The sequence below is a fragment of the Peromyscus maniculatus genome, chromosome 19 (assembly GCF_049852395.1).
Source record: "Peromyscus maniculatus bairdii isolate BWxNUB_F1_BW_parent chromosome 19, HU_Pman_BW_mat_3.1, whole genome shotgun sequence".
NCBI classification, from domain to species: domain Eukaryota; kingdom Metazoa; phylum Chordata; class Mammalia; order Rodentia; family Cricetidae; genus Peromyscus; species Peromyscus maniculatus.
This window is the reverse complement of record NC_134870.1, coordinates 35,926,680-35,940,424: the sequence shown is the minus strand read 5'-3', so window position 1 is coordinate 35,940,424 and position 13,745 is coordinate 35,926,680. Positions and strand designations below refer to the sequence as shown.

The following is a 13,745-nucleotide window of genomic DNA, read 5'->3' as shown; positions in this document are numbered from 1 at the left end:
TTTTGCAATTTCTACCTGGGATAAAAATTAACAAGGTTGCTTCAGTTATCAATGTCATGGCTCCAAAATTTGAATTTTGCAATTTCGATCTGGAATAAAAATTAACAAGGTTGCCTAGTGTCGTGTGAGTGGCACGGGGATGTCGGTGAGTCTCTGTATTTGTTTGGTAAACACTTCTTAATGAAAGGAATGGCTTGTACCTGCGTTAAGGCGGTGTCGTGGGGAGAGAGTTCCTTGCTGAGGTTGAGGCCGCCTCCCAGCTGTCTGGCAGAGAGAAGCCCCATTGTTCCTCTTGGCTCCTTGTGGAAACTCAGGGCCCCTGGAAGTGATCTCCACACTCTGCCCTGTGGAATGCCTGGCGAACAATGCTGTCCCCTGGGCTCCTCCACCTGGGGAACACTAGCCTTCTGTCCCTTTGTCACTGCTTGTGCCCTACCCGAAGGGGTCAGTGTGTGTGGCGTGCCTACCCCTGGACTGTTTGCAGACAGGTGCATGGTGGGTCCCTCTGGTTCTGTGGGACTTGCTCTAACGTACCCCATGTGGCAGGTCTGCCCGGCTCTGTCCTGATTCCTTCAGCAGCATGCATGGTTGTTAGGGGTGGTTAGGGTTTGTAGGGGTAGCGCTGAGGCTTCTGGCTAGGAGGTGGTCTTACTTCCTTCTCATTTCTAAAACGTATCACACATGATGACCCCTTGGTTTTAATCTCCCCCTGCCCACGCTTTCTCCTCACACTTACTCCAGCTACTGGCATCTCCCCCAGAATTTTTGGAGTGGCCCCCTCCAGGGACCTCTCTGCCTTTTCCCTTGCCTCCTTACATCTTTCCTCAGCATAGAGACAGACCAGAGAGATCTGGACATGTAAATCTGGCCTCCGCTGACAAGCATGCAGAGTAATGCCCATTCCAATCCCAGAGAAGATACTGTCCTTACAAACCCTTGGTGTTGTGACACCTGGTCGCCCTCTGCACACCCGCTGGCCTGTTCTCCTGTTGCTCTCAGCTGGTTGATTCTGCACGAGCCATAACTCCTCCTTGCTGGCCAAACTTGCTGTTTGGGAGGTTTGTGTTTTCCACGTGCTCAGCCCTGAGCAGCGTCCCTCCAAATATCCACAGGGCTCTTGTTCCTGCCTCCTTTAGGTCTCTAGTGGGTTGTTACCTTATCATGTGGGCCTTTCCCTTTGCTATTGCAAAGTAAACCCATCCCCACTTTGGATTTCCCAAGTCTCTCATTTCACTTTTTATGACGGTGTGTGTCATGTCATATATATATATATATATATATATATATATGATTTATTTATGTAGCTAGAGTTTTCCTGCCTTGCCCACAGTCAGGACAAATCTTTGTCACCCACCAGTCCCCCAGCTGCTCATACCCAACCAAATAAATACAGAGACTTATATTGCTTACAAACTGTATGGCCGTGGCAGGCTTCTTGCTAACTGTTCTTATAGCTTAAATTAACCCATTTCCATAAATCTATACCTTGCCACGTGGCTTGTGGCTTACCGGTGTCTTCTCATGTGGCTTGTCATGGTGGCAGCTGGCAGTGTCTCTCTACCTCAGCCTTCCGCTTCCCAGAATTCTCCTCTCTCCCTGTCCCACCTACTTGCTGCCTGGCCACTTGCCAATCAGTGTTTTATTTATTGACCAATCAGAGCAATTTGACATACAGACCGTCCCACAGCATATTTATTTATTATGTATACAACATTCTACCTCCATGTATGCCTGCCCACCAGTAGAAGGCACCAGATCTCATTATAGACGGCTGTGAGCCACCATGTGGTTGCTGGGAATTGAACTCAGGACCTCTGGGAGAGCAACCAGTCCTCTTAACCTCTGAGCCATCTCTCCAGGCCCCATGTCAGCTATATTACATAATGCCACTTGCTTATCTCTGCTGTTAGAATATGAGTTCCATAAAGGTAGGAGTTTTTCCAGGGCCTAGAAGGGTGCCCTATGAGAAGCACCCTGATATTTCTGAAATAAATAACAGCTATGTTCATCAAGTGCTTACAGTATACTGATTTAAGTACCTTACATTTCACTTTGTTTTATCATCGTCACAACTTTACAAAGCATTGATGTTATGATGCAGCCAGGAACCATGACATCTACAGTATATAAGATGCTTGGGTCACAAGTGAGTGTGGCACTCCAGCATGCAATCTCTGCAAAGGGAAAGAGCCAACAGGAGATGCACAAAGCTATGACTACCTATGTAGATGTGGCTACATGTGTGCCTTATACAGCAGTCATATGTCCAGACATACACACATGCAGAAAATGATTTTTAGGAAATTAAATATAGAGGCTGTGGTGTCTGGATATTCAGGTCATGCTTCAGCCCCAAAGGAAGAACTTTTGTTGAATCCTTTGTCCAGGGCTGTCTGGAGGCAGAATTTCTTCCTCTCTGGGCCTTCAGTGGACTAAATGAGGCCTATCCATAGATGGTGACTACTCTCCTCCACCAACATAACTGTCTAGCATCTAAAATAGACCTTCATAGTATCAGCTAGATGGGTTTTTTTGAAAGTACCTGAGTAATGTAGCCAAACTAGATAGCATAGTAAATCCCCTTCCTAGTGCCTGAGAGGTATTCAGTCTGATGGCCAGGCTCATCTTGTCCACGTCACCTCCCAGTGGCTCTGTCCTGTCCCAAGGGACAAAGCTAGTAAAGCCCCCCAGGAGCTTCCCATCCTAGAAGTTGCTCACATTGTTGGCTCTCTTTGATGCATTCCATCATATGCTAAACTTTACCTTATATCACATTATTATAGGAAACAGCTTTGTATACATATGTCTCTATTTCAGGGGGAATATCTCAGAATTCATTTTTAGAGTCTACATCATGATCTAAAATGTACTTTCAGTATCCATTTAGTCCTTTGTTTATTATCTATTTGTTGTGTGTGTGTGTTTCTCTTTTACGACTGCCACCACCATAATGGTGGGGAGAGGAGACAAGGTCTGGTGGTGACGACTTGGAAACGTGGGGTTTCTCTTTGTCCCTCAGCACCACCAGCTCTACAGCCAGCAGCTGTGACACGGAGTTCACCAAAGAAGATGAGCAGAGGCTGAAGGATTATATCCAGCAGCTCAAGAACGACAGAGCTGCCGTCAAGCTGACCATGCTGGAACTGGAGAGCATCCACATCGATCCGCTCAGCTACGACGTCAAGCCAAGGGGCGACAGCCAGCGGCTGGACCTGGAGAATGCCGTGCTGATGCAGGAGCTGATGGCCATGAAGGTGTGCTGCAGGTTCCATGTGTTGGGCCCACCTAGAGGGATACCTCACAGGGCCCCGAGAGCACGGCCACCAGCAGAGTTCAGTTAGTAATTACCTCTGTTCAGACGATAGCCGGTCTCTGTGGAGAAGGTTGGCTTTCATTTGTGTAGAAGTCCTGTGGGCTGGACTTTATTGGAAAGGCAGTTGAAGTCCAGAGGATGCTGTGGAGTGCCCCAGCTCAGTACTACTGCCTGTCAAGGGTTGTTAGATCTGCAGCCCTTGTCTAATGATGAACCCTGATCTCAGTAGTGGTAGAAGTCCTTGTTGGATCACCCACGCTGGTGGGAGCTGGAACAGGAGGAGGCCATGGCAAAGCCAGCTTAGTAATTGGCAAAAAGCTTTGGTTTCCTGTCACCCTGGGGCATTAGGGGCTCTAAGTCTGTTTAGAATTCCTGCCCCCCAATCAGAGTTGGCAGAACAGTTCTGGCCAGTGTCCTGCCAAGATCTTGGGCTCTTCACCCATGGGCTGAGCTACTTGCCAGCATTTCTAGAGAAAGGGAAGCCATTGTCCTTCTTTGGCAAATAGTTATGCTGCCATCCCTTTTGCTCAGGGTACCCTGCATCTCAACCGAGTCCCAGCATTGGGGAGGTTGATTGGAGCAGCTGGTGCAGGTCCTCAGTCTGCTCTGGATTGTGCTGCCAGGCCCTGTTCCTCGCCTCTCTAAGATGCTGGTGTTTGAATCTGGAAAGAGGCAGGGCAGCAGGAAGAGATGTGGGAACCCAGGCATCCCTCCTCGGTAGTAACCTCTATCCCCCTGCTTGGCTCTTCATCCAGCCACTCAGCTCAGAGTGCTCACATTCCCCTGGCTGGGTTCTCAGGACTGCCTGTGAGCTTGGCCCTGAGTACACAATCATAGTGACTTTGTCGAAGCCAGGAACTTCTTCTGCAGACTCTTAGACCATGTGACATGAGCCATTAGCTTCTTCTATTTTTTTTTCTTACTCCAAACATCATGTTTTCTTTTATCCAAAGACTAAGCATTTCCTTTTTATAGTTCAGCTAATATGTGGTGTGACAGATTTACTGCTAATCTGGCCAAGGAAAGACGTGTGTGTGTGTGTGTGTGTGTGTGTGTGTGTGTGTGTGTGTGTGTGTGTGTGTGTGTTAATGCTCTAATATTGCCTTTGCCACTTGAAATAAACTGCACACTTGAAATAAACTGCACTCATCTTGGACATTTTTTGAAGATGTAGAAGTGATGAAAGGCTGGAAGAGCCTGCCTGTCACAGGGACCTCCGGACCCAGAGCAGTGATTGTCCGTGTTCTGGCTTGGTTTTCCTCTGGTGCTTCTGGAAAACTGACAAGCAGCCCCGTCTCCTTTTCTCTGATGTGTTTACCAGTGTGCGCTGAACCACTCATTCCCTAGCCAGGGGACTGTGCTGGAATTCACCAGTTTGTTCCAGCATATACATGCTCTTGAGTGAACACTACTCCTCTCTGGATGATCTACTCGATTCCTTTTATAACCCACTCTTCTTTCTGCACGTCCTGTCTTTTTGTTAGGATCCTATCCTTTACCCCTTTAATCGTTGGAAATACTTGCTTTCTAGTTTTTCACATTCTTTTATTTTTGCTCCCATAAATGCTGATTCACTGCCATCGCATATGCTAACCAAGCTGGTGGTGGTGGCTGTGGCCTTGGAGCACGCCTTTAATCCCAGCACTGGGGAGGAAGAGGCAGGAGGATCTCTGTGAGCTTGAGGCCAGCCTGGTCTATAAAGAGAGTTCCAGGACTATTACACAGAGAAACCCTGTCTCAAAAAACAAACACACACAAAAAAGCATATGCTAACCATGCATCCTCAGAGTGACTCATTTCCATCTCCACTGGGGATAGAATATACATGTCTTCCTTGGAGAACATGTCTCCATGGTCTCTGGGGGGTCTCACAGCCCAGGACTCAGGCTGTCCTGATCCCTTGTGACCTGTGGATTGCAAAGGTCAGGTATTCATTTTTAATATTTTTTTTTGGCATGGGGATTCTTGTACTATCCATATACAAGCTCGAATTTTGATTTTTCAAAAGAGCTTAATTTCTCTTCTCACCCATAGCCTGAGAGATGACAAGTTCCCTTGCCACACCTCCAGAAAGCAGTTCCCTAGTCTTTTATTCAGGCAGGACTTCAAGAGTCTTTGCTCACATAGGTGGTATCCACATGGCTGCCTGCCTCACAGAGGCCAAGGCCCGCTCTTTCATGGACCTGAGAACCACGGGTGTCAGGAACTTCAGAGCAGCAGTCTGTTGTCTCAAGCCGCCTTGTGAGTCCCAAGTACAGACTTAGGCTGGTATTTCTGGCACTTATACCTTCTCCGTTCCTTCCTGTCAGCTTGCTTTTGTGTGTGTGTTCTGAGAATGACCATCACATGAGTTCAGGATACATAGTCGCCATAGCCTTCGGAATCCTCCTCCTGATAGTAAAAGATGAGACGGCTTCCCATCGGAAAACCCCTTCCGTTCTGGCTGTGTCTGATCACCAAATTAAAGCAGGTTTGGCCTGTTCTGAGAGGTCACTGCGCACGGTGACTAATGTGTGCCCCCAAGGAGGACAAGCCTTGGTGGGTACCCTTCAACTCTTCCTTACGTTCAGAAGGTTAAATGATTTACTTTCTGTGAACTCTTAAAACAGTGCTGTGTGCCCAAGGAAGACTGATGGTTGCCATTGTTTTCTGGCTCCTGGTCCGGGTCGGCACTGTCCTATTTTGGGTTCACATCTTACTTCACAGAAAACCACCAGTTAAGCCTTTTAGGAGATTTTTCAGAAGTTATCTTATCTGTGGGTCGGCTCAGTATGATGCACATGACACAGCCCTTAGGTTCAATTCCCAGCACTGAGGAAGCAAAAGGGCCTTATCTGATGTGCAGTTTCCAGTGGGCGATGGCTGCTCCTGCTGATTTCATTTGGCCCCTCTGAAGTAGATGCTAGTATAATTAGCATTCCTCGGCCTTCCTGGCTCAGCTGCGGTGGCGTGACAAGTGTGACATGGGAGTGATATGGGAATTGGAAGGAGCCCAGCCAGACTTCTTTGCGTGGATATTTCCTTGACAGCTCTAGGTAGATGCACCTTAGCCTTTGCATGCTGGAGAACAGGTTTCCACCAAGGCAAGTGTGCCCATTGGGGTCCTAGAGCATCTTAAAAGGTTTTTCCTCACACCAAAGGGAAGTCTGATTGCCTGTGATTTCTACCCATGTAGAAATTCTAGTCCACAGGATAACAAAGCACTTGGCTGGTCTACCTATCAGCTCTTCAGACAGACCTGTGGAGGCAGTTCGTGCCCAGCTTTGAAGTGACGTCTGGACTGCGTACCTGTGACTTATAGCCAGGTCTTCCTCTGCACCCATTCAGCATGGCAGCCCTTTGGGCATCCAGTGGAAGCAGCTTCTCATTGGCTTCGTGTGCCTTGTTCCACAGGAAGAGATGGCCGAGCTGAAGGCACAGCTATACCTGTTGGAGAAAGAGAAGAAGGCCCTGGAGCTGAAGCTGAGCACCAGGGAAGCTCAGGAGCAGGCCTATCTGGTGCACATCGAGCACCTCAAGTCCGAGGTGGAGGAGCAGAAGGAGCAGAGGATGCGGTCTCTGAGCTCCACCAGCAGCAGTGGCAAAGAGAAGCCTGGCAAGGTAAAGCTAGGATGGGGTGGGTGTGTCGGTGGATGGGTGGGTGGGTGGTGCCCTCAGGGCAGGCCTTACCTTCTGCCTTTACCTTGGGCCATCTTTCATGCTGTTGCCTCAGTGTCCTCATTTCCACAGGCACAAGAGGTCCTAACATTGTAAAGAAACCAAATCCTCATTAAAAAGCAACACCTCACATTATATCAAAGTTTGGACGTTTTCCCACGTCACACAGTCTTATCAGAGGCGTGGCCTGTGCCATAGTCTCAACTACCTGTTCCTCACGACAGCCGTCACCGGGTTGAGATGCCGGTATCTGAGTGCCGTTGTCTGTGCTTATTGCCCCTAGTCTGCATTTGGGTGAGGAAAATAAGGTTGGTTCCACAGAAGTGGGAGGTCTCGCTACTGAAAACAGCGTAGGGCTTAACCCACACCTGGCTAACGGGCCACTTCCTGCCTCCTCCGCCACCCCTGCTCTCAGTGCCTTAGTAAGCAGGAAGAGTTGGAAGGGAAGCCTTGGATTGCAAAGTCGATATGAACAGAGACCAGGCTTCTAGTCATAACATTCACAAACTCATATTCGCATCAGCCCCCTGTCCCACGCTCCAGGGGCCTCTGCTAATTAATATGCAAGCTCATTCTGTCATTTTGTATATTTCTCTTCCACATCTGCACTGGAAAAAAAGACAACAAAATGCTTCCGACCCTAATGAATTCTATCCCTCACTCACTCGGGGGGAACTGCATGTTCAGCACATCATATTTAATATTCCTAATACCAAGCTTCTCCTGACACCGGCGTGCTCAGATCCAGGACTTGCAAGCATATGCTGACTGGCCGATCACGTAAAGGGTTTCTCACGGTGCGCGGTGGTAGGTAGTGCAGGGCGTCTCCAGCAAAGCTGTGTACTTAGGAAGGAAGGAGGGGAGGAAGGAAGGGATTGTTGCTTCCTAAAGAGCTAAGAAATCTGAAGCACGCTGCACAAACAGCTGGCAGCGTCAGCATCCCCACCTCATTCTGCAGATGAGCCCACGACGCTCGCAGTGTGGCACTCTGCTCAGCCAGGAGTCCTGAGGCCCTGATGCTTCATTCTCTTGCAGGCTGTGATTAGATAGCCACAGTACGCCAGGACCAAGGTGAACTGCTGTCGTCTAGGAATGTATGCTTGGGGCTGATGGACAGACATGTACAGTTACAGGGTGTCCCAGATGCAAGTTTCAGCTGCCAATGCCCTGTGAGGCCATGGTCAGGACCTAGATATCAGGAGCTTGACAAGAGGTTCCCTGAAGAAATGATCCAGTAGGGAGTGGCTAGTCGTTTGAAGTGGGTTGAGTAGAGGTTAGCAAGGCCTCCAGCAAGGCAGGGCTTGGAGACCAAGTGGAAAGGGAATCAATGCATTGGCTGGAAGGCTCAGCTTGCAGTGTTATTCCCGGGACAGTGGGGAGTCAGGGAAGGGCTCGGATGGGGTTGGGGTGGGTTGGCACGGCTCAGGATCTGGAAGCTGCTATGCCAAACGTAGCAGCTCTCTGGCAGGGGCCATGTGGTGGGGTTCCATGTAATTATACCCAGGGTTTAAGAAGATGGCATTTTCCTGTTGCGTTCACCTTCAGAATCTTTGCATGACCTTTTAAGCTGTTGGTCAGTTTGGGATAGGGCCTTCAACAGAGCCCCAGTGTCTGTCTAGGGTATGTTCTTAGGGTGTGGTAGAATGGACTTAGCAGGTTCTTGCCAAAGGCCCACGAACCGAACATTTCCTCACAGTTCTTGGTATTTATTTTGACTGAGAAGCGCTCTGCTCTGCAGAGCGGCTTTAACACACAGACATTTCTCTGACAGGAAAGGCCAGCTGGCTTTTAAAAATGTCTCCGTAAGAAGCTAAGTTACAGAGGTACCCAGTGCTTCCAGTGGGTAGAATTCAGTAGAGTAAGCGGATTATTCTGACTCTCAGATGTTGGCTCTGTTTACTATTTCAGTGAAGTCTTCATCTAGGGCCTGGAGTCTAGGCCATTCATTGGTGTTATTTGCTGGAGATGAGGCCACCAGGGCAGAGAAAAGAGCCAAGCTTCTGGTGAGCAGGGCAGGCAGAAAATTCTGGAGCTAGTCAGTGGTAAGCCTGAGCTAATGGCCAAGCAGTTTTAAATAATATTAAGCCACTGTGTGTTTACTTGGGTCTGAGTGGCTGCGGGACCAGCAGGTGAGAGAGATTCATCCTGACAGCAGGGCCCGGGCAGGACAGGAAAACATTCAGCTACATTTGTCCATCAAACCAGCTGCAGCTGCCTGAGGGAAACCAGTGTTGCCTACATACAAGAACTGCAAAAACTTCACGCAACTTGCATGAGGATGCGGGCCCTGTCTTCTATCATTTGTTTGTGGCAAGCTATTCTTCTTTGAACTCTTTTCTTCGTACTGACAAACCATTACTAGTCCATGGGCTGGATATAGCCCGGTGGCAGGTCACAGATGAACCTATAGCATCCACTCCTTTTCTGGAGAGTAAGTGATCCTGCCTATTTTAAAAGCTTTTCTCCAGCTTATAACAGCTTATACAGCTCCTAGTTCCTATGCACATTGCATGAGGTTTTCTGCTGCTCTTATCTGTATGTAACAGACATTATCATATTTAAAGAGGCGCTGTAGGAGAGAGAGGCAGGGAGTCCAGACTCTAAGAGTCTTGTGAAATGCTAACATCAACCATGTATACATGAAAAGTGAAATTGCTTCTAGAATTCACAGTCAGTCTTGGGTTGCTGGGGGTAGTTATTTGGAGAGGTGCAGCCCAGGTGAATGGCACCAGGACACATTGTCTTTTAGAATAGGCTAAGGGGGAGGCGCGTCTCCTACCATCTGGACTTTAGTGTGTGTGGGGGGTCATTCCATCATGCTATCACTCTCTATTTACAGTCTATGCACTGTCACAGATCACAAGCTTTTTATTCTCAGGCCTGAAACACAACATCATCAGTATCTGTCCCTGGCCCATAGCCTCTAACTCCAGCCACCTCATTTTGTAATATACCTGCTGCTCAGCATATCTGCAGAGATAAGAGTTTTCTTGTTAGACATGGCTACTGCTTGCATGTCACTTCAAGAGTTCTGGCCTTACACTCCTCATCTGTAAAACATGACACAAGGTCCCCATGCGAGGCTGCTGCATGGCAGAGGGGGACTTGTTTTTCTCTTCCTCAACCTGAGTGTTGTGATTACATGGAACACAGCAAAGCTCCCCATTTAGAGAAAGCGAGCTTTCTCTCAAAAGAGTGGGATGTGTCAGCAAGGACAGTTGTGTATATTTGCTTCCTGAAGAGACTCACACAGAGCCAGAGGGCCTGGCTTTGAGGTCTGGATCTGCTAGCTTCTAGCTAGTAACTGGGCAGGGTAACCCCAGTGCCTTGGTTTCTTCCACGGTGAATGCGGACCACAGTAGATAGTACAGTCGAGCTGCCTGGGAGGGTCCTTCCTAGTGACATGGGAGTAGTGGTGTGTGACAGGCTTAGACCAGTGCCAGTGTAGAAAGTGTTCCTCGGGGTTCTCCTTAGTCAGGGCAACACATGAAGGTCATGATAAATCTGGGAACAGAGGAGACAATCACCAGATTTGCTGCCTGGCTTTCTGTCAGCTGGCCCAAGGGTCCTGGAGGCATGGCACTGCTCTCCTGTGCCCCAGAGCGGGGATGGTTGTTGGAGTGCTCCTGGGCCCTGCTCCACATCTGACAAGGAATATGCTTGCCCTCCTCAGGAGTGTGCTGATGCTGCCTCCCCGGCTTTGGCTGAAGTAAGGACGAACAGTGACAGTGAGCTGGCCACAGAGTTCGCCAGCGCCATCCGAAGGTAAGCGACCCTCATGCCCCCATGCTGGTCCTTTAGGCTCGGAGGGCTTCTCGTCCACACTCACACAGCTGCTCATTCCAGCTCTTCCGGGACCATACTGGTCTGCCTGGAGAGAAGGCGGCGCTGGTATGTTTTCCTTGTGCCCCGACTTTGCAGGCTAGAAATGGGAAACCTGCCATTCTGAAAAGCGAGTGCTGGGTTTGGGCATATAGACAGTCATTCCATTTGCAAGTAAGAAAATCTCTCCTTCCTGGTTTGCAGGTTGCCACATTGACTAGACCCTTCTAGATTAGGCAAATGGTGATACTGCAAAAAGGTACCCTCCCCTTTCAAGACATCTTTAGTGGGACTGCATTCTTCAGCATCAGTAGCCCTTGCCAATGGAAGGCGTGTCTTTACTCAGTTCGTGGACATTTTCCTCCAATGTTACAGTATTTCTTCTCCCATATTCTACTTCCTCTTCTTTTCTAAACAGAAAGGGATGCTGATGCATTTAGATCTGTCTTCCACAGCCTAACTTCTCACACTTCCTGTCACCCCATTGCTTTGGAGCCCAGGGAAAGTCTGTCCAGAGAGAAGTAATTTCACGTTTACTAGTACTCACATGAAAGTCAATTAAAAAATTTCTTACTTAACTCACTATACTCAAAATATCACTTCAGTATGGTATGCATTTTATACCTACATTACTTCCCAAGACCAAACCAACCAAGATTCAAGTTCTCTGTAGCTGCGGGCATCTGTTGCACCCTGTGCCAGTGTATGACATGTGAAATACACTGTAGCATTTCATGGAGATTGAACTGTCAGCGGGGTTTTGCAGCTCACTCAGTCTTTAGTTATAGCTACTGTGACAATCCACCCATGTTTATTAATTTTGGTGCTGAAATCCTCTTTTTAAATGAAGCGATGTTCTCTTGTATCTCTATGAGAGCATTTATTATACTTATTCTTCAATTTCATTTTGTCCCTAGCTGCCTGTACCCTTGCAATTGAGCTTTGCCCTAACTTCTACTTGCTGTTTCTGGTTTGTGGACTTGTATTTCTTTCTTTTTGTTTGTTTGTTTGTTTTGTTTTTTTCAAAACAGGGCTTCTCTGTATAACCCTGGTTGTCCTGGAACTCATTTGTACATCAGGCTGGCCTCAAACTCAGAGATCCATCTGCCTCTGCCTCCAAGTGCTGGGATTAAAAGCGTGCACCACCACTCCCCAGCTAGTACGCTTGTATTTCTAAGCATCATGATTGGATTGTGAATTCCATGTCTCCCTCTCAGCATGCGTCCCTGGGGTTCTGTGAGATGTTGTCTACCAAGTGTGACAGTTGATCTGCTGGGCTGACAGTCACTGTGAGTCTGCCTAGATGACCCTGTCTGACCCTGCTTTGTTGAGACAGCTGGCAGTTTGATTTGATTCGGATCCCTCTGGCTCTCCTTTCTGAAACAGGGCTCTTCTCTGCATTTTCAGTTGAGGTTTCCTCTTTTAGGAAGAAGAAAATTGTCTGCCTTCCACATTTCCTGGTCATTCCTGGCTTCTGGTTCGCAGGAACATTAGTTCCTTTTAAAAAGTTCCTTAGGGAGTTTTACAAAAAGCTTCCCTATTACTTCTAGGGATTTGATGTGGGAAGTCATGACAGTGTACTCTCAGCTAACTTGATCCTCCTGTGTGTTTTCTACTATGGACTCCCAGTTGACTGAAATTGGCCTTATGAGTCCTTTTCTACCTTCCTAGTTTGCTCAGTCTCTCAGTCTTTCTTTCCAAGTTGGAATGGCCCTGCATATACTTTGCAAATACCTCTTGGGACGTTGCTACTTTGTGATTACTCTGCCTGGGGCAGAAGACCAGCACAGCTTGGGAGAATGCCTGAACAAACGCAATAACTTCCTTGTGCCAGAGACTAGGGTGGAAATCCACTCTCTGGGGCCAGGGCGGGAGTCTTATAGATAGTATCTGTAAACTGGGCTCGTACATTTTTCAAATTCCCCAAGCCCCAGAGGCTTTTGCTGGCACCAGGAGGATGCACGTTGTGCTGACTAAACATAACGAGATTTCATTTATCCCTCGTCACGATGGATTTCCAATAACCAGCCTTAAGTTGGTTAGCATGGATTTCTAATCAAGAGCCAGATAGATGGAGCCAAGAAAGAACCAGAGAAGCCAGAGGATAAAAGAAAATAACATAATTAGACTGTAAATACAGCTTTGAAATGGGAATCATCATTTCATAAGGGAGAATAGTCCAGACACTGGAAGAGCGAGATTAGGGGATGTTTCTAATTTTAAAAGTGGAATGGAAACAAACACCTTTTCAGAAGGTGTCCATCTGGTCAGTAGCAGGCTGAGTGGCATAGGTCGGGGGCCTGTATTGCCAGTGTTTTCTGGAGTCCACTTTTGTGGGAGAAGAGCACTGTGGGCCATGCCCTCTGCAGAGCAGAACAATGGGGGTAAGTGTGGCAGGAAGAGCACTGGTCCCTGTTAGGAATTATGCACACACAGGAAACCCCCAGCTGGCTGGGCCAGGGTATCCCACTTGTGCAGGGGACCATGTTGACATGCTGCATGGTGTGGGCAGTGGCGGGTGGACATTCACAACCCATTCACAACGTTTCTGCATCCCTGCGGAAATGGTGTATTATGATGAGGGATAAAGAGAAAGATAGGAAAAGACAGAAAGGAGAGGGAAGAAGAGAGAGGGGTTAGAGAGTGTGGCGTACCACCTGAAAGGAAAGCAGAAGAGAGGGAAGGGGTGGAATATTTCCTTAAAAAGAGGCTTTTACGTCAGGACACAGGGCAGTACCAAGGGGCAGGATTTCAAGGGGGCAGATCAGAGTATTAACAGCCCCTTCTTTGGGAGAGCCAGCCATTCCAAGATTGGTATCTAACACCAGATACTCCATGTCTTACTGCCCTGTTCCCACCCAGCTTTGATTTCTGTTAGGCCTCCACCACTGAGCCTCTTGGCATGTCTTTTTTATCATCTTTTGAGGTATAAAAAAACCACTTAGTGCAGCCC

General features: G+C 48.1%; 1 protein-coding gene across 7 annotated transcripts in view; it reads left to right on the top strand.

Moving 5' to 3' along the window:
* Mcc (MCC regulator of Wnt signaling pathway) overlaps nucleotides 1-13,745 on the top strand; it is a 326,031-nt gene that overhangs the window by 299,418 nt on the left and 12,868 nt on the right. For all 7 annotated transcript variants that reach the window (XM_042263722.2, XM_006977669.4, XM_076555203.1 and 4 more), the window contains 3 exons: nucleotides 3,020-3,254; nucleotides 6,707-6,913; nucleotides 10,644-10,735. In XM_042263722.2, coding sequence (XP_042119656.2) covers nucleotides 3,020-3,254; nucleotides 6,707-6,913; nucleotides 10,644-10,735 — 534 coding nt within the window. The remainder of the gene's footprint in view (nucleotides 1-3,019; nucleotides 3,255-6,706; nucleotides 6,914-10,643; nucleotides 10,736-13,745) is intronic.